This window comes from Rissa tridactyla, chromosome 15, assembly GCF_028500815.1.
Source record: "Rissa tridactyla isolate bRisTri1 chromosome 15, bRisTri1.patW.cur.20221130, whole genome shotgun sequence".
NCBI lineage: Eukaryota > Metazoa > Chordata > Aves > Charadriiformes > Laridae > Rissa > Rissa tridactyla.
The window spans coordinates 8,895,438-8,916,599 of record NC_071480.1 but is presented as its reverse complement, the minus strand read 5'-3'; the positions used below and the strand labels follow the sequence as shown (position 1 = coordinate 8,916,599).

Genomic DNA, 21,162 nt, shown 5'->3' with positions numbered 1-21,162 from the left:
CAGCATCCAGTTCTTAATTAATATTCCAAACTACAATGCAAATATAAAGGCAGTCTGATGGCCAATCTCAGCAGTGGCATCTTTATGACAACGCTGTAAGTCTAACTGCTTTATAAAGGTCTGCATTTTTATTGCAAGATTTCTGCAATTTCTTAACCAACTGCAGCATAAGTCACACTTTTTAGGGGACACAGAATCCAAGAGTCATCTAACTGCTGAAAAAGTAAGCTTGAAATGAAATACTAACTGATGGCACCAGAAAAACCCCAAACCCACAAACACAATAACTAAGCATCCAAATTAATGGACTAGGCTTGAAGACATGAGTAGATTTATTAGGAAAGAGACTTATTTAATATTAAACGTTCAATGACAGAGACAATCAAATTTGTAACAGAAATTCAAAGATACTTTATTTCCATTTCTCGTATATCAAGAAGCTAGGAATAGCTTAGTTGTAAAAATGGGATTCATTTTAGTTCGAGTCACACAAATACTAAACATTTATTCTTGTGTTTTAAAGTCCAAGAATGAAAACTTGCAATTAAACACTGAGCAAGCCATGTGTTCAGGTTATGTTGGTTTCTTATCTTAAAAAGTCTTAAAGAAAAAAAGGATACAGGACTTATATTCTCAGTAGCATATGTGCTATTATCAACACATCTTTCTGAACTCTGGGAGGAAACACCAGTCCTGAATTAAATTTTATAAAAAAAAAAAAAAATTTCTAACTCAACTTTATATTTTTCTACGCCACTACAGCTTTCTTTCACCTCATTTTAAAGCAGATCTTCAGTTTAAGCTGTCTTCCGCTGTCTTCGCAGACTCTTCATGTAGTAGTCCTATAACGCAAAATTTTGGGAAAACAGACAATTAGACAGCATTAAGAGCATTTAGTTTACCATTCCTATATATTGGCCCAGTTGTTAGCTGTCATCTTAACTCTACAAAAGTGTCAACATTGAACATGACTGGCTTCAGAAGCAATAATGTAGCATTAATGATTTAATAATCAACATTAAGTGTTTAAGAGTTCCTAGCATAAATAGTGAAACTAGAGTAACAATTTATGTTGCAAGAAGCTCATTTATCAGCTGTACTCTCCATTGTTAGTTCCTTATTTCAGGTATACAACTAAAGACCTTCTGTAAGAGTAAGAAAGCTATGTCAAGAGTGGGGAAAAAACTTCAAGGTTTCCTATTAATACAGTATTCGTATTTCCCATTGTTTAGCTCTTTCATTTCCAACAAACAGTTTTTCAGCATACATTCTTGCCATGAACATTGTAATCATTTGGTGGCATCTGTCTTTGTATTTACATTTGCCTTAGAAGCCTGTTATCAGCCATTCCATTCCTCTGTACTATGGCTGACCGCAAATTCTCCTACACAGTAGGAAATATTAAACACATACCTCTTAAAGACTTGAATTGCATTGAAAGTAACAAGGCGATTATTATGTAGTGTTTATTGCATTTTAAACTCTTTAAAGATATCTAATTCTGGGCAGCACTGCATCCCTACATACAGTTGAAAGAAAATTCCATTCTGTTAACATCAGATTAACAGTATTCACACAATACACAAAAAGTCCTTTGCACTATCTTGAAAATCAAAAACACAACAGTAAGCTTAAAGATTACAGGCAACAGCATTCAAACATGGATGTGGGTAGAGAAAGGAGTACCTGGCATGAGTACCTGCTTAGTTTGACTGAATCCTTGATTTTTAATTTGGCTTTTCATGGGCCGCTCACAACACCAACGCTGTGTGAGGTATGGTAGTCAGCTGCAATAATTCATAAACCCTACACTTCCATCAATCCAATGCTACTGGCTCTCGAGTTACAGAACAAACTGCATTAGAATGCAAGGCAATAAAGCAAAAAAACTAGAAACATCCTTGACAAAGAAATACTAGCAGTTTATATGAAAACAAAGTAGTCCAACATGTGCCTCAAATATTAAGTATTAAAGCAAAAGTTTCTGCTGATGTACCAACACAATATGGACTTAAATACAAAAACAGTTCAACTTTTTTTTAAAAAAAACGATAACAAAATCCCTAAAAATAAAAAAGGATAATTAATTTTTCTATGGTGGCTATATTACAAATATGTCCCAAAGAGGCACACTAATGGGGGGCACGAGTCTGCTACAAAATAGCTGAGACAAAACAATGTACCTCAAAATGTTTTGCAGGACTACACTGTCTTTTCCTTCAGAAGGTGCTTTAGTATGTCTTCTTACTTGGCTTAGTTCCATCTTCATCTGTGCATACTTACGCTGCACTGTTAAACAGTAACAAAAAGCCCTAATCAAAGTTTGAAATAATGCACTTACCTCTGTCTGATCTGAGGTCATATCAGATCAGTTTTAATTGGACTGAGTGTCACCTTCAGATTTAATGTCTTCACTGGTCCCATTGACCTCATTCTTAGTATCACTCTCCTTCGAGTCTGTATTTGTGTCTTCACTCTGTTTTTCTCGACTACTGGACTTCACACTACTTTTTTTATCATCAGATCCCCTCTTTTCTGCCATGAAAGAAGACATTGACCATGGATTTCAAAGTAAAAACAAACATTGCACAGGTGAGATATATATTGCATACAAAATGGGGTAATTACTTTCTATAGCAATAACAGTAATACTCAAAAAGTTACAGAAATAGGCTTCAGACTACCATGCTGGAATGGAGAGGGTACAAAAAAAGGTCAAAGGGGACAGTACAGGGTGGGGAAAAGAGGAGAAAGGACAGACCTCCTAACAGAGGCAGCTGCTCATCTGTCTGTTGAGATATACAAACTGGGGGGAGAAGGCACTCAAGAAGTTAGGCAAATGTGTAATTATGGTGCACGGCTTCCTTACTTATCGTGGGGCTCTTTTTGTCCCCAAGTTTTAATTTATGATGCGTGTGGCCTTCTTTGGTATACAATTCTCTTAAACACGATTCTTGAAAAGAGAATCAGAAGAGAGTGATGGGACAATGCATCAGTGCATCATCAAATAAATCAATACTTGCCAATTAAAAAAAACTAGCAACCCCAAACAATCAAATACTTGGGGAAACAAACAATATTAAGCACCGCTAGCTTTGAAGGTGGGGATCACAGTGACAATCAAAATTAACTTTACTGTACAGTACGTCACAGAAGCTGCATGCTTGTCATCACTAATTCTCAATTCACAAAAGTGGCCGTCATTTATAATCCACTCATTAAAAAGGCTTGGGGAGACAGTTTGGAAGATATATAGAAAGCAGCATTTTTCCAAAGGCAAAGAACAGCAAGATTCTAAGGACCCCACAATTTCATCATGAATTGGAAAGCTGACTGAAGAGTTTGCTACACTGCTGAAAAAACTTATCTTTTCCTCAATAATCTTCAAAGAAGGAAGGAAGCCAGAAGTAAAAATATTTCCACGGGATGAAAAACATTCAGTATTAGAGCTCCGTGCCTCATCCGTAACTTCGGTATTTGCAAATTTAATAAAAATATCAATTCTTTCTGTATTATTTCACACCATATTATTCAACCTTTGATCAGTAAAGACACTTTGGAAAGAAAAAAAAATAAATCCGAAAAACCAACCTCTCAGATGTCATCATACAGAACAACATTCATGCTCTTTTTTCCGATTATTCCCTGCTATCCGGGCAATTAAAATAATATAAATATATATATATCCCCAACAGAAGCGCACAGATCGAACACTCTGAAAAAGCTATTTTAAATAACGTTATCACCTAGACTGGCATAACACGCTTTTATATTCCAGAAGACAAAGTAGAAATTAAGCTTTAAAAGAGAAGCAACATCCCAACTTCTTTGTTTTAAAACAGACCACCAAAGGGAGGGGTAAAGCCCCCACACCAAAAGGAGGGCAACTGCCTAATGAACGCTACTACTGAGGTTTCACCTGAAGCAGCACATCCAGTGCACGGTGCTTGGAGAAAGCACGCAGCAATGCCAAAAAGCTAACTGAAGAACTAATGATTTTGTATCTGTCTGCCCTCGGTTTTGCAACTCCGCAGGTAGATTGCACTCTAACTAACCTTGTTAAAAAGTCTTCTTTTTGTGTCTTATAGGTATCTCCGATGCACACGTAGATCCACTGAGGAATAGTAGTCTTGTTTCCCCGCAGAGGACTAGTAGTCAGTCCAATAATCTTATCTTCTGTCCTATGTAGATATGGTAGATCTTAATAGCCCTATGATGTGCAGTGTGCAGGGTTTTGTTCTGTCTTGTTTGTTTCTTGAATTTGGTCAGGAAGGGTAATTTTGTTTAAGGTTAAAAACCTACTATTAAACTGTGCTATGAAAGATGAACCTCTTCCAAAAACTTTAATAATAAAATAGGTTTACCATAGCAAACCTCCGGTTTGCCAAGCAAAACTGAAAGTGGATTCAACAAATAGTCCAATAACTGAACTTCTTTCAACTCCTGGAGTATCTGCAAGCAGTTAAGTTCCTCCACTGTATTTTTCAATCAGTAAGATTTCTTTCTTTAAAAGCACATACAATTAGTTTGCTGTTGAAACTGCATATATTATTTCAGCTGTGATCTATTAGGTATAATCACATAATATTGACTTTGCTTCCTGATTCAACACATGCACATTTTTCTGATTGAGTTTGTGTGGGCAACTAAGATATATTTTGTGAGAATTCTTACCAAGATAATGTGAATGGTTTTACTGTTCGGAGAACACAAAAATCAGTCAAACATAATATCCAGTATTGCTGAGGGTTTGGGTGTTCTGACAGTATTTGCTGAGGTTTAATCACTATCATGAAAACACAATCACAAATATAATTATGAATATAATTATGTATATGAATCCAGATTAAGGAAAGTAAAGAGCCAGGTTAAAGTGGTCTGGAGGCATGTTCCAATATTAACCCTTCATAAAATGAAGGTACTTGCAGAACACATGTTTTCCTTTTCTTAAAAAAAGAAATCTATTTCACCTACTCTGAAGTTGAACAGTAGTTGTGTTCTGCTGGTTTATATTAAGCTAATGCTCAGCCGATGTTTATGGCTGGCAGGCTCCCATATCCCTGTTCCTGAAGCTTGAGTCAGGAATTAAGTGTCACCATTTTTACATATACGTTTTTCTTACAATCTTAAAAGTTGCTGTATTCCACAGTATTTAAGTGAACGAGAAGCCAGGACTTCTGAATTTTAAACGTATGGCACTAATTTAATGTGTAACAGTAGGCAAGTCTTACGCAATTGTGCCTTGGTTTTTTTCCTGCTAAGATTCATTATAAAGCAGTTTGAGATTTCAAGATGAAAGGCACTACCATGAGTAGTTACAGCCAGGTCTTTGCTGCTTACTTTTATAACTGCAGATCAATGGTGGATATAAAGACAATTAGATTCTGAAGCCAATATTCCCAATGGAGCAGTAAATGTAATAAGTTATGACTTAACTTCTACATTACTTCTTCTTGTGCAAACAGCAGAGCAGGTAGCCAGCCACACGCTTCAGATATATGAACCTCTAGAGCTATTTACTTAACTCAATACCTAAAATGCCACATTGCAAACATGACGATGCAATGGTGTTTACATCTTCATCAAGGAAATTCAATGCTTGCTTGTTAAATACTATCGGTTTGGGGTTTTTTTTTTGTTTTTCCCCTCTTTTTTTTTTTAATTAAAGATTTTCCCAACAAAGGGAAAAACACAAACTTGTTCAGCATTACAGTCCTGCTCTAGGGCCTATTTGTGTTTCTACAAATGTTATGATTACATAGTCAAAAAACATAATTGATTTTCCCAGGTGGAATTTTCATCACAGCTCATAGCATCACCTCACTGTTCTCATTTCTGGAGGAAGAAAGTAGCAAGCAGCAAATAAACGTCCAGCAAGGAAATCAGTCAAGTTAAAACTAAAAATATTGAGATGCTGAAGAAAGTTCACTAGCTTATCTGTTTATGGAAGGATTAAGGAAAGAACTGAAAAGCCATTAAACTCAGAAACAGACCAAATCTGAATAAATAAGAACACAGTTATTTATATGCCTAGATACACACAGAATACTGAATAGGACATTCTTGACTAAGTACCAGAAATCTGTTCATAAAGTAGGCAAAAAAGGCACAGTATCAGGTAGGAATAAAGTAACAAATGGACAGATATAGGCTACAATACTGAATCTGAGTTGAAACACTACGCATCAGTTCTACTGCTGAAGAGCAAGCAGTAAAAACCCACTTGCTTATAAAGGGCAAAGCAAAATGACAGAAGAATCAATACTAAAGATGCACCGTAGTATAAACCAGAAAAATTAAAACGGTCTAAGGAAGTCAGGCAAGAAAAATACACGAAGCATTACGAACATTTTGGGAACTAATCCACTGGATAAATATGGAAAAGTAAGGGTAGGGCCGACCGGCCCATGCAATCCAGAAACATGCACATAGCACCTTTCATTCCAGAGAACCTCATAAGTACCTTAGAATTGTTTAATCCGTTACTGACGGTCAGCTCTAATAATGAAGCAGGGTGACTGTCTCAGACTGGACATTAGCCAGCACCCCAGCAGAGCCAGTGGTTTAAGCCAGAAGTCAGTATTACCTTCCTCCAGAAGTTTTAAAAGACTTTTAAAGAGGGAAATTTAGCAATAACAGTGAATTAGTATCTTTTCACAGAATGTGAATCTGTACTGTTCTCTCTGTAGCTCTTTTTAATCCTACTTAAAGTAAAGCGTCTGAACACCAGCCTTTGATGAAGCAGTGAGTCACCATCAATGCTGTTGTACATGGCATGTACTGTTATAGAAGTGTTCCAAGGACTAATACTGACAAAGCAAATCTCACTGCATTTGGAAAAACAAAACAAACCAAAAAACAACAAGGGGGAAGGATGTGGGGAAGAGCAGGAGATTGGGGAGAAGGCATGAAACTGTAATTTAGAGCATTACAGAAATTCTGCAAGATTTATCTTGGACTGCATTCATAGATTAGGAAAAAAAAGAAAAAAAAAGCACTGTTAAAGGAAAATAAAGGAAACACGATAGTCTACAGAAGTAATAGACCGTACAGGTGAAAAACCAGCTACCAATCTCCTACAAAACATGTACCAGCAAAGGGTAATAATTACAGAAATATCTGCTAACAGTAGAAATAGAAGATATTCACTCTTATGAAAATCTAATTACAGGCTTATGATTTTCTAAAGGTAAACAGTAAACACATCTTAAAATACATGAAAATCCTCACACACTCAATTTGCAGACAAAGCAGTAAACTTTTAATAACTACTGTAACAGATAAAAGGTGGACACTGGGGTGTATGTATACATGCACTTGCATTAACAATAACCGGAACAAGCAAAATGCTTCAAATTGGTTAACAGCAACATATACAGCATATAAAATCAGATCTGATTTGATGCTAAGAAGAACTTTCAGTCACTCACTGAAAGACTAAGAACTTTTGAGATTTTAGGGGAGGATTAATTTCAGAACTTGATATGAACTCAGTCTTCACACAAACATACCTTTTTCTTTTGACTTCCTGTCTTGTTCTCTCTCTCTGCTTTTGCTTCTGTGCTTGTAGGATTTCCGATCCCGGCTTTTTGATCGTCTCCTGTCCCTACTACGAGACCTATGTTTTCTTTCTGATCTATCATGACTTCTGCTTCTTCTTCGGTCACGACTCCTTAACATTCAGAGAAAATTTTAAAAACGTTAAGTGTCAGCTGGTATTTTCTAACTCAGATAAGAAGATACAATAGTAAACCAGGAGCACTTTCTAATACATTGATTTTTTGCAGAAAACAAATATTTAAAACAAGACATAGCATACTGTATATAAATATTTCTTAGTACATAAGATCCGGCTTCATATTGCCTTCTTTATTTACTCATTCAAGCACAAAGCTTAAAAATTATCCACTGCTATGAATTAGAGACCAACTCAAGGAAAAAAATCAAAACAAGATCCTGTTCTTGGGGAGCATTTGTCGACTCAAAGCTCCCTTCTAATACCACTTCCACCACAATGGTGTCTACTTCCAAAAAACGGGGAGTAGCCAGTGAACATGCAGCAAAACTTGCTTAGCCTTAGAACAAGTAAAGCATGTCTTCACTTAGAGATAAGAACAGTGAAGCTAAAAAAATCAGTGATGTGACCCAGGCTGACAGATCAAGTCCCCGCAGGATTTTTACATTTTGTGAAGTTGCACGAAAATACTTACACGCACACACACATACATACCTGCTTCGCCGCCTTTCTCTGCTTCTTGATCTTTTGTGGTCTCGTGAACGGCTGCATCTTCTGTCAGATGTTCTGCTTGAATGTCTACTCCGTGAACGACTCCTTTTACGTCTCTCTCTATCACGAGCCCTCTCTTTTTCCTTTTCTTCTTCTTCACGTCGTCTCTTCCTTTCCCGCTCTTCTCTTTCCCGTTCCCTCTCTTTCTCTCTCTCTTCTCGTTCTTGTTTCTCTTTTTTTAACCTGTCATCACGGTCAGGTTCTTCTGTTCTTTTTCGTAATTTTTCCTTAAAAAAAGGTTCACAGAAAGAAATTAAGATTACTCGAGACAAATCATTCAATATAACTTAGTTTATACATTCTGAAGATGTAGAAGCTTAAGCTTTTAAAATATTTCAGGGTTTGTTTTTTTTTTTTGAAACAAAAGGATGGCCTACATGGAAGCACTTTCTAGAATCCCTGAAATGGAAATCCTTTGTCTTGCAGAACGTTTTTGCTTGTCATTCTCACAGTAACAGAGGCCACATAACAGTTCTTTACAAAGGCTGCAAAAAATTCCTGCCTGAATTTACACCTTTGCTTATACCTCATGTTATCACCTATGACAAAGAATGTCAGTGCAAGCACAATGCTAAATGTGCAGTGGCATTCCATTTAATTTTTCTATACCATCTCTGGAGTATTTCACCAACTTGAGAAAGTCCACTGGATAGGCTTTTATTTACTATAAGAAGCCTCCAAGCAATTTTTTATGTTCAGTAACTGGAGAGATGCTTACTTTTAAGTCTTCTACAGTAGCTTTTATTTTGGCATAACCCATGTGCTGCTTTCCCATCAAGTGGTCATCTACCCTGGACTGCGCATCTCCTACAATTAAAAAGGCTCCACAAACTTCACAAACTTCCATTTGCTTTTCTTGGGCTGCAAAGCTCTCAATTGTCTGCAAAAGAAAAATATTTGATAAAGCAGAAGAGGTTTAAAACTTTATTGTTACTGTTGTCAAATCCTAGGCACTAGTGAAAAGCTGAAAATCAGAACTGCATGCTTTGTCCTCGGAGCACTGTGCCTGCTGGGATGAACAGGACAAGGATGGTGGTGAAATTAATTTACTGTTTCAACAGACATACAAGAAATACACTGGAATTTCAACATAAACCCAAGTGATTATTGCCATGCAATGTTGCTGAATCATATAACATGGACACAAGCACTATTGCCTGCAACATTTAAGAACTTTAAAAAAAATAAAACAGGAATCGCAATTGGAGCATATGATTAAACAACAAAATATAATGTTTAAATATGATATCGTTTTTGTTGACAGGAACTTGCTACTAACTCATTACTTTTGGCTTCTGTAGCTCTCTAAGTCAGACAGAAGCCTGTCTTTAGTCACAGCCCTAACACAAGGGCTTTCTGTAACACAGATTGCTAATTCAGTGAAATAATATCGCGGAGGCTACACAGCAAAGTTAAACTGAGACCTGAACTACAGTGAGATAGAAGCTCACCTGTAGGACTGCTGTGTAAATAATGTCATAATTTGTGTGGGTGTGAAACCCACTCTCAAGGTAGCATGCTAAATCAACGCACCGCACTAACGCATTTAAATGTCATGTTATTGCCTAATAAATTCTGCACAGAACTTGCGTGCCTTCAGTGTAGGGACAAGGTTATTAAGAACGTACCGTTGCACCAAATTTTGAAACAAGTCTGACAAAACTACAACCACATTACTTACTGAAGTTGTAGACCTCAGCAATTCTCTCTCTTCCTTTAACTGTTCAACAAGTTTCATCATTCCTTGTGCCTCTTCTACCTTCCCTTCTGAACCTAGTTCTTCAATCTGAAGGACAATAAAAAAAATTCAACTATAATTTTTAATCAAGTAACAAAAGCAAGAGATCTCTGTTACAGGGGATAAAAAACACTCACCTGTTGTAGAAGTACATCAATTTTGTCAGTTAACACCTGAATCTTCTCTTCATTTTTACCGGTAGGTCCCGCTCCCTGTCAAACAGTACAAGTGAGTCCTTTTTTATTAAGTTAAAATACCTGTAAAACACATGAATGTGTGTCTTCTCATATTCCAGAGACACTTCAGGAATAACATCCTCCTGCCTCTTCTCCCACGAGGACCTCCTAATAACAGTCTAGTCTAACATAAACCACTCCTCAAGACAGCTTACTCCACCTCTTGCAGAGTGAAGCAAGTTCTAGTCACACTAATTCCTCCTAAATCAACAAAAATGTTCAAGGCCCTGCCCATAGAAGGTAAGACATCCGAATTCAAAGTCCTAAATTTAAACTCTGAAACTGCCATGTAGCTATGTAAGGGACGGACTGTAAATTCCCTGACGAGGGGAAGAAGGCCCTCCAAACCTTCAACGGAATGCCTCAAACACTCGCAAGGAAATAAATAATGCATGCCTGGCCTTCAAAGAACTGATAAGGCTAACACTTCCGGCGCGTGAAAGTGTGGGAGAACTGTCTTGTGAAGACAAGATAGTTCTGCCACTCGTGTGGTGAGCTTGCTAGTTCTCAGTTCTCAAGGCCATTGTGTCTGATGGGTGACCTTTGCTTCATTATCCGCAAAATGCATATGAAAGCGCACACGCCTGCATATGCTAATGAAGATTACCGAGATCATGCTAAACATGTATGACTATGGCACTCATCTCTCCACCCAAATCATGCTACACGTCACCTGGGAGAAGGGAGAAACCTGAGACGAGGCTGTCCTCAGCAAGGGGGGTGGACCACACTAATTCAGCAAACATAAAAGGGGAAAATAAGTGCCCCTAGAGGGGGGAACAAAGAAGAAACAAAAGAAGAAGATAGTGTCTGGGAAGATTTTTCCCAAGAAAGAAGATGATTATGCCTGGGAAGATTCCCTGAAAAAGACCTGGAACCAGGACCAGTGATCTCTTTATATCTGTCTTTTTCTCTGTCTTTTCCTTTCTGTATCCCTCAGTTTCTCTTTTCTCTTAGAATTGTTAAGTAACAGTTAGAGTTGTTAACTAACGACCTTAAGCATGACCTTAAGTACCACTTGCCATAAGTTGTCCTATACCTGTTGTTAAGAAACACAATGCATACCTCGCCACTTGCCATAATTCGTTATATACCTAACCAATTATCGTGGACTTGTTAAGACCTATACTAACCATTTTGGGAAGCTAATAAATGTTTGTATATGGACCTTGAGATTTATCTCACCTTAGTCCGCACTGTTGAGAATTTACGAATCTGAAGTCACTTACCCTCCCTCTTTACTGAGAGTGGGACGTGACAAGCTATTACGTACCCTTGTAGACACTCAAGTATGACTTAGAATTTCTGCAGGCTCTGAAATTTAATTTCTGAGCATAAACGCAAAAAGAATCTCACTTCATCCAAAATGTACTTGTTAGTAATGTTCTCTCTGTAAGCTGCCAGAATAGACTTATATCTGCTTCGCCCACAACCTTTGCTCTACTCCCCAGCCAATAAGCTCTCTTGACTGAAGATACTGCTCACAGCTCCTTCTGAAGCAACTGGACTTTGTACAGAACAATTACTTGGGGCAGCAAAAAGGAGCAAGGCTTCCGTAGCAGTCAGGAAACTCTCAGAGCACAGGCCACAGTCACTGCTCCAAACCAATGAGGGGAGGAAAGAAAAAAAAAAAAGAGTGGAGGAAACAGGTGAAATTTTTCTCCCAGTCAGTTTAAGTTTTTAATTAAGAGCTGTCTAGTATGCAGCCTGGAACTGAGAAAAGTTGCACAGAATTATTTCTTTCTCAAATTTTCCTGATTCCATCATTGCCTGCCAATGGTGGTGCTGGAGCAGAAAGAGGCTACTGCCTAAGCGTGGCATCTGATGGGGGGGATTTAGCTCCATCAGCTGCTGAAAGACCCAGAACTTGCCTACTTCAGTAATATCACCATGAAATATCTTCCCAGTGGAGGGAAGGAGGAATATGCAACTAAGGGAGAGAAGGTAAACTGAGGTTAACAGGGTAAAGGCAACACTTGACAGGGCGGAGAACAGATACTGATTCTGAGGAAAACAGAGACGAGGAGAACAGAGAGGGACTCTTGTTGACTGTGGAGCCACCTGACGTGTCCATTAGGCCTAAATGCAATCCGCTGGCTAACAGACGAAGAGACTTATCTAATGGGAATCTTCTGGAAAACAATATATTTTACTCAAAGCAACAAGATAAAAAGAACATGAGGACGCTATCTAGAGGAAAAATTGCCTCAATGATTCTTCCAGACTCACCCCAGAAGACTGTTGATTCTGTGACAGTGCCAAACGAGCATGGCCTCTTCGAATTCTGCGTTCTACCTCTGCAAGTAAGCTTTGTAAGTAGCGTAAGAAGTCTCTTTCATAGCCCACTTTCATAAAACGAGAGCTCTTCTCATACCTGTAAAATATTTTAAAAATGAAAGCTCATGTCACTCCATATTATATGAAAAATAAATAATAAAACCTGCAATGTTATAAATTCTTGCTCAAGGTAAGAAAATACTATACATTTAAATAAATGTTTACATGAATCAAAAAGCAATTAGTTTCTTGTGGCTGGGCTGCTTTTTAAAAATTTCAGGCATACTAGTAGCACTATTTGGTGGATTAACATATCAACTAGCATACTTACTGTTTACGTAGATTTTCATCATGAATTTTTTCACAAGGACCTAAAAAGACCACACAAAATGTTTAAGCTTGCATTCTTGCATGCTGTATCCACACTACATCAGCATTTCTTTGTGCACCATGATAGAACAGAGCTATAAACACTTCACAGGGACTTTAATGCCTGCCTTTCTGCTTCCTTTGCTTGGAGGTTGAAAGACACATTAAAGAAAAAGAACGCCAATATGGTTTAGTAATTATAAAACCGAAGGAGATTCTGAATCACATATAAAGCCTTCGTATAAAATAGAATTTCCAGATCAAGTTATACATTGGTAAAGCTGCACAAACAACATAATATCTTAAACATCTGGGGCCTTAAAAAAAAAAAAACAAAAAACAAAACAAAAAAAAACCCAAACAAACACAAACAAGGGTAAAATGACATATAAAGGGTAATTTTCAACAAGCGCTACTGTCACAGCTCCAGACAATGTTCTTCACAGTAAACTCAGAGGTATGTAGCCCGAGTTCATGAAGGCAGATACGTTAAAATTCCACACCTTCCCCAGTCTATCAAACTCTTAAATGGACTTGGAAATTAATGCTAAGACAAGAAGCCTGTTTTTCCTAGTTACCATCTCCAAACTACATGTTGTCTGTATACCATTGCTTGAAAGCTACTAGTAATGTAGAGATGGCCTTCAGTAATAACTATTACAGTAAATGAGTCTCTAAAGTAATGAAGCTCAAAATGTATACTCACACAAAAATAAGTTAAAACGCTGCCCAGGTAGAAAAAAAACAAACCAGAAGCCAACAATTCAGGAGAAGAAAACCACCCCACACCCAATAACTTAGCTTACACTGTACGAAAAAAAAAATATGAAAAAAAGTACTTTCACTTAGAGGAAGAAGGATCTGGAATAAATATTGCTCTTAACATACTATTTCACCAGCAATCCTTAAAAAAGAGAGAAAGTCTGTTTTCAGAGGGTTTTGACAGAGCATTAAACAATAAAAATGTAGCTTGCAAACAACAGTTCAATTGTAATTACATATAAGCAAATAAAAATGACAAGACTTACAGACTTACCTAAATCGGAACGGGTATTTGTAAATAATTCAGCTGGGCAAAAGCCACAAAGGTAGTATTTACAAACCTGACAGAGGAGAAGAAAGAAAAAGGCATCATTTTTTTTTCCTCATGAATTAGCAATTTTAGGTAATTGTTTATATTTTCTAAAATATAGTGTAAAAATCCCCTTTGTAGACCACTAAATTTCTAAAACACACCCGTACATCCTCTACCTTTGTGTTACTTGGTAGTAGTAAGTGCTACAAGGTGCATCCTAAGAGAAAACACCAAAAATCTTACTTTCCATTCCAGTAATAGTGTTTCTTAATTTTACCAGTAAATATTTAAGATCACAGGGAAGTGCCACCTATTTATAAATATAATATAGTATTTGATATTTCTGAACGAGTTAAATCAGATTGGACTATGAAAAAAGTTTCTGCAAAATTCCTTAACCATGAAAACCTACAAGGGGAGAGAACATCATGCCATGGGAGCATGAAAGCAAGGTCCTCTCAGCTTGTCTGTAAGGGCTTTGTGTTCAGCCCCCATTTCTTCAATGGCTTGGAGAAGAGGAGCCATCAGCATTCAAACATAAGGTACTGCCTCAAGGATTCTGAGGTCAATTAAAAGACTTAAAAACACACATGACAGCTATCCAAAAGCTCCCTCATCACAATGCTTTTAAAAATTCCTACTTTAAGAACAATATGCAGGGACACTGTATATCCCTTAAGGCAGACACAGAAGACATTAATTTTAACCTGGTTTCCTGTCAATTAAAAAATGGTTTGTTTTGTTTCTATGTAGCCTATTTTTACATTAGCAAGTCAGGTTCTTTTTTAAAACTGAAAAATACCAGCAGAAAGTTAGAAAAAAACCCAGCTTGTCAGGCTAGCCAGTAAATACTTAACATACGATGGGATAAAAATCAGCTTTTGTTAAAAAGATTATTCACCCTCACCCATGAGCATGGGCTTAGCTAGGCAAGTTGGTCAGTTCTTGAAGTTCATACTTAGAAATATCTTCTGTCTATCCATGAGAACAGCCAAAAAGATAAAAATCAGAAATACTTTCACACCTAACTTTATAAGCAATCTTAAATAATTAATTCTTCAATAGACCCTTCCCCTGGATGTGACTACCATTAATTGTCAATTCAAAACTAGCTTGGACATTCTTCTAACATCTCTTTTATGATAGACCAGTTTCTAATATTTGGCAAATCTAATAATTGCTACTGTGTATTGCAGCCCAGTTCTAATACTTTCATATATACTGTGGACAAAGATTTGCGACATACTATTTCCTAAGATACATTTTGAAGTATTTTAACAAATGGGGCTTAGGAGACGGACCCAAAACCTACCTCACACCAACACCTCACTGAAATGCCTGCAACACCAGTTGATCAAATTAGATCAGTCATTTATTTTACCATGCTAACTGCTAGACTACGGAAGTTAAAACTGGACTGACTGCCTTACAGATTACATGGAAAAACAATGAAGCTTTCTACTAACAAGCCATGGACATGAAAAACAAAACAAAAATATGTGTTGTTGTATAATCTGAATACTTCTCTTGTGATCCACATTAAGATACTGTGGCACCTATTTGAAGCAATTTATCAAGAATAGTTAAAAAACCACCACACAAAATCATGAATTTTCTTCTTCTCAGGAAGCTACTGGACAAAATCTGGTTTCAGAATCTGCTCTCTTCTCTGACAGCTGCAATATCCCTTGTTTTAACATAAAGTTGTTTCAAGGGAGCAGCTTCTGTGATGAACTCCTGTACTAGTCAATATAAATATAATTTCTCTCTCCATTCTCTTTCTCCTGCATTTTCTTATTCTCACATCCCAGTATTAGGGTAGGTGAAAAGGCATTTCCCCCAAAAAAATTCAGGGATGGATGAGACAATTTCCTAAGACAGAGAGCATAACAATACTCTGTCTGTTTGTCTGTACTACGCTGTAAAAAAGAATTATAGAATGTCTTCTACCAGCTCAAAAATTATGGAAATTGGCCTTTAACAGTTCTGAAACAAGTAGCAACAAAAGGAGCAAAGGAAAAGTTACAAGAGGCAGAAGTACAATGAAGAAAAAAAACACCCCAAAACAACACGGGAAATAATTAAAAATATTTTCTCATAGAACCATGGAATGGTTTGGGTTGGAAGGGACCTTGAAGATCATCTAGTTCCACCCCCCTGCCCTGCGCAGGGACACCTCCCACCAGACCAGGTTGCTCCAAGCCCCCTCCAGCCTGGCCTTGAACCCCTCCAGGGATGGGGCAGCCACAGCTTCATGAAGCAGCACTGCCAGGAAAAGCCTCCTCTTATGAGCTGATAGTTACAGCCAAAAACTGTAGTGACCAATACTAAAATATGCAGCTTAAACATATGCCACACACTGTATTAATTATTTATATATTTAAAAAACAATAAGACAACACACACTGAAAAGCTGCATTAATTTTCTCCTAACTAGCTTTGGATACTATGGTACCTAGTGAATTCCTTGACATTCTCTCTGAAGAGGCAGACTGCAGAGAAATACTTACATTAGAGTGGTTCAGACTAGCACGTCTGTAGCAATTCTCTCCCTTTCTAATACCTATTTCACTATGCTCTTCAACTGTTTTTGCTTCAACAGAAAAACATTACTTTAGAGAATCTTGCAGCTATCTTGAAAGTTATCATTCTGGCTTAGCCTCCCTGTGTGGTACATCTGCCTTGACAGACTGTAGATGCCAGTCAGCTGCATTTACAGTTGGTCTTAAGTAATCAATGATGAGCAAGAATAGAAAGGGCCGAGAAATGGCTGAAGCATCACAGAGGCACTAAAGGACTGAAACAGAGGTGATATGCTTCAAATGGCATTACTCATCCATGGCTTATCAGAGCACTGCACTTAGCAAAAGTCAGAAGTATTATGGAAATACATTTCGCATTTGCAGAAAGAGAGCAACAGGCATTTTAGTATGGATATTTACCTATACAGCTAACAAGCACTTATTCCTTTTTGCCAAATTGTTGTGATGACTCCACTACCAAGAAGGTGGAACAGAGAGGAATGCTACTGTCAAACTATCGCAGCAGGAATTGCCATAGCTTGTTCCGCTAAGCCCTTAGGGTCTCGCATTTTGGTAAGGCACTAGGACAAATACAGACAGACACTTGGAACTTGCCACTTCTTCATCTCAAATTCACTAATCTTTGGAATCTCCTGGAGGTAGGAAAGTCGTATCCTTCACCTCAAAGTTGGCTAAGCTGACAAGAATGGCTTCCGCAGTGTGAACCAATTCAAAGCTTTCCCATATGAAGAAACTATTGACAGCTCTATATCATTAATACTCCTATACTAACATGTTCCACTTCTGCAAGAAATTACTTACTGATGGAGAAGTACCAGTATAACTGTAATAAACAATTATGTAAGCAAATTCCTTTAGGCAGACAATTCCTAGTAAAAGGCTAAGAGTAAAATCCATCAGGTTGTGGCTGATACACCAAAACCTACAAAATTCCTTCATATAGATGAGTTCTTTGATACCACTAAAGTTCATATGCATCAGACATTTTATGAGCAATGCCCATCCACCCAAAACCAAACAAACACCCCACTCTTACAGATAACCTGCCATTACTAATATTCTTCCAAAACAAGTAACATTTAAGTCCTCACCTCCTGGAGGATTAAGTTCTGAGATTCTATCTAGATGCAAACCAATTTAGGTATCTGGCATTGAAAAAATAAAAGTGTAACACATCGTAAATAGCTAATACCATCAAATAATATTTAAAATACAGAACCTATCTTTTGAGAAACAGCACTCCTATGAGACACAATCGCTCACAGTCATTTGCCCATAACAGCTCTTCAGCCCTCCCTGCTTTCTGAAAACGCTAAATTTACCTTGAAGGAACCATCACAATCTCAAAGCCTCATATGAAGCATGGGGCAGCCAACCCTTGGCTTTCTTGTACTACAGAATAGCCTGAGCACTCTTACGCAATTGCTGTTTCCACACGAACTTGGTTTTGTATAGGGGGCATATTAAAGCAAGAATGCGTGCATCAATCAAGTTACTGTTCCATAAATACACTTTGTTTACGGATATGACAGTAAACAGAAAGACTAAAATATATGATACTAATAATTTCCTCCTGCATACAAAACAGAAAGCCTTTATCCCAAAACTAGAATTGATCATCTAAGGACATGCTGCAATACTGAAATATACAGCAACTGGGATTTCAATTTTTTAAGATTAAAGGCTTTAATCATGTCAAAGTTTTAAAGTAAGAACTTAAGCTCTTGAAAAGGCTTTACAATACATGATCAACGTGTTTCATTAGAACTGCAAATAAATGCTCACCTATCACACACTCTGCTTACACACCTTTAAAACAACTTACTCCTATTTCATTGCATCTTCCACATAGTTTTTGATAGCTACCTAGGTGCAATTTACAAATGATAAAGAAAATAGAGATGAGCTTGTTTTGATAACCTTCCATATCTAACACCGATGAAATGTGACACAAAATCCTAAACTTTGGTATGAGTACAACATGCTTAAATTCAAAAGGCTACATGTTGATATATGTCTAATTTTACAAGAGACGACATTAGCACATGCATTTCATCTGAAAAGCAAAACAGCAGTCAAGCAGATGAATTAATGTTATTATTTGAACCTTATCTACGTTTCCTGACTTGTAAAACATGTCAGCATTGCAAATTTAATCTTTAGGTGACGCAGGAAGTGAAACTGAAACACATCTTTATGTTTTAACAGAGGAAAATTTTTTTATTAACTTGTCAGTTGACTATAGGAATCCATGAAAACATTCCTTTCAGAGAGGTAGCATTTAATTACGGTCCTATAAACTTCATAAATAAAAGCAAGAGCAGAGCAAACAGCAGCAGTTCCTGCAAGACCGAAAGGCTCAACCTTAAGCCTGTAAATTTCCCACTGGCCTCAGATACAGGACAGCTCTACACTTCCTAAACTGTCAAAGGAGGACTGGGAAGAAGAGACAAAGCCTCATTTCTGAAACAACAAAACCGAACAACAGCTTAGAGACAGATTCCTACAGTTATAGTCAATCTCTACAGCCTAAAATTGAAAAACGTGCTCATTTGAAAACGAAGGAAGTAATCTGAACTTGACTGGGGGGGGTGGGGGGGAAGGTCTTTCTCACCTTAAGAAATAAACCAAAACAATCCCCTTATCTATTCTACCTGGACCAACACGGCTCAAGCCATTTACTACCTATTTCCAAAGCTGGACAATTCCTTACCTTGAGTTCAGAATCAAAAGAAAAGATGTAACTGAACGCCCAACTGAATAATAATGTTTTGTTAGTAAGAAAAGTCTACAAAGACATTAAGAAGGTCATGAAAACTTCCTGAACTCACTATTTCCTCCTGACACGCATAGCTTACCTATACAGCAGTATTTTTCGGAAGGGGTGGGGTGTGGTGAGTTCCTTGCACTTGCAGAGTCTAAGGCAAGACAGATATTTGTCCTTATCTCATGCATTCCGAGACAAATTAAAACACGTACTAGCCATCCTTAAAATGGCATAACTCTTGCTTGAAAGCATGAAATTCCCACCTCTGTGATTCAGACGCAATTTAGAATGCCAAAAGCAAGCGTTTTTCCCTCCTCCCAATTTAGCAGCATCCCAAGAAGATGCTAAGGTGGGGGGGGGGGGGGAGGCCGGTAAGAGCTAAATGCTTTTTGCAGCTTAAACCACAGAAATTCCTATCACACAGGTAATAAATAAACTATTCCAACTATGACACTTTAACATACAAAATAACTCACAAAAATATACGATGAACGAGGGAAAAAAAGCGTTTAGCAGAGTGTTCATCTCTCCCAAAGAAGCAGCTATAGGGACTTTCTAACTACCATTGATTTTTTTGGAAGATAACTACGATCACTTATATACACTATGATGGATGTCACTAAAAGTCATCATTCACTAAAGCTCAACCATATCTGGGGAGAAACCCCACTCCACAATAACAGTAGTAATAATAATATAAATAATATAAAAACTCTTGTTTGCACTCTTTATTGCAGAAAATTAATGAATCACCACATTAACAAAAAATACATATGTACTACTAAACAATAGTACTGTTTAGGTTAGTTCCCCCCAGGAGCTTTGGAAGTCCCTTTGACTGAGAAAGTACAGAAGGAATTAAGCTTTTCTTAGCAAAATCCTCAGTTTCAAAAATCTTATGGTTCTTCCTTGTGCTACAACATCCAGATAGTTAAGTCAGAATGTCTGTACTCTTCTGTTTCTTTCTCCAACACCACACTCAGGAAGAAACCCAGAAACACTTGTCTCCCAAACTACTAACATCTGCCTCATCTCCCTTCGTGCACGCCAACAGGCTTCAGAAAAACAGAATTTCACAATGCCCGGCCGCGCACCCCCCCCCGCCCCCAGCACGTTAGTTTTCTCTTTCCCCACGGGAGATCCCAGACACCACCAGGCCTCTCAGAACCCCTGTTCCCGTTTACCACCCCCCCCGTGTGGAGAACACGCCACGGCGAACACAGCCTCCCCGCCTTGCGCCGAGGCCCAAAACACAAGGCCGCTCTCCTCCCAGCAGCCCAAACAACGGCGCAAACCCCCTCGCACAGCCTTGCTATGGCGGGATCCTCCTCCCTCCCGGCCACCCGGTTCCTCCTCCTCGTCTCAAGGCTCAGTGAGGTTCCCGCGCAACGGCCCGGGCCTGGCCCGCCCCGCGGCCGCCATGCAGGAGCCCCGCAGCCTCGGGCCCCGCACCAAGGGCCCGGCCCGCACCCCTCCATGGCCGGCACCTCATCCCTTCCCTTCCCCTCGCCCCCGCTGCTGTTCCCGGGCCGGCAGAAGCTGTAGCACCCGCGGCCCGTGTCGCTACGGCCAAACCCCGGCCCTGCGAGAGGGATGGGGAGGAGGGAGGGAGGGAGGGGAGAGGCGGCTCCGCGCTTCACTCACGCTCTCATGGTCCCACCGCACGTTGCTGCGCTTCTCATCTGGGGCCAGGTTTCTGTCCCGGCCCATAAGCTCATCTAGGAGCTGGGCGGCCGATATCATCGTGTCCTCCTGGCCGAATCCCCCCTCGCCAAACACCGGCTCCGCCGCCGCCTCTCCTCCCCGACAGACCGCGCCGCCGCCGAGGGTGACAGAGACAAAATGGCGGCGCGGCTCCTAGCCCTGCCCA

General features: G+C 38.7%; 1 protein-coding gene across 9 annotated transcripts; it reads right to left on the bottom strand.

The window, feature by feature from the left end:
- Positions 1 to 387: 387 nt before the first annotated feature.
- Positions 388 to 21,155, bottom strand: LUC7L3 (LUC7 like 3 pre-mRNA splicing factor). Of its 9 annotated transcripts, none has more exons than XR_008469387.1 (13): positions 20,937 to 21,155; positions 13,944 to 14,010; positions 12,870 to 12,909; positions 12,491 to 12,635; positions 10,163 to 10,237; positions 9,969 to 10,073; positions 9,006 to 9,167; positions 8,231 to 8,514; positions 7,512 to 7,672; positions 2,395 to 2,535; positions 2,184 to 2,289; positions 1,687 to 1,765; positions 388 to 842 (listed from the first exon to the last, which is right to left on the bottom strand). XR_008469387.1 is itself a non-coding variant. In XM_054221446.1 (13 exons), the coding sequence occupies exons 1-12, from the start codon at positions 21,033 to 21,035 to the stop codon at positions 1,741 to 1,743; spliced, it is 1,410 nt and encodes a 469-aa protein (XP_054077421.1). In that variant the 5' UTR covers positions 21,036 to 21,155; the 3' UTR covers positions 388 to 842; positions 1,700 to 1,740. The 9 variants fall into 9 exon arrangements, 7 of the variants coding, with proteins under 7 accessions (XP_054077421.1, XP_054077420.1, XP_054077422.1 ...); XM_054221446.1 differs by having other exon boundaries at positions 1,700 to 1,765; XR_008469388.1 differs by lacking the exon at positions 2,184 to 2,289 and having other exon boundaries at positions 1,700 to 1,765; positions 2,342 to 2,535.
- Positions 21,156 to 21,162: the final 7 nt, after the last annotated feature.

Bases quoted from the DNA above. Each gene is read 5' to 3' on its own strand.
- LUC7L3 (XM_054221444.1), bottom strand. From the start codon at position 21,035: ATGATATCGGCCGCCCAGCTCCTAGATGAGCTTATGGGCCGGGACAGA. The intron at 10,238-12,490 runs GTGAGTCTGGAA...ACTGTTTGACAG, and splicing joins AGAATCAACAGTCTTCTGGG to GGAGCGGGACCTACCGGTAA. The intron at 9,168-9,968 runs GTAAGTAATGTG...TTTCTTTTGCAG, and splicing joins TGCTGAGGTCTACAACTTCA to ACAATTGAGAGCTTTGCAGC.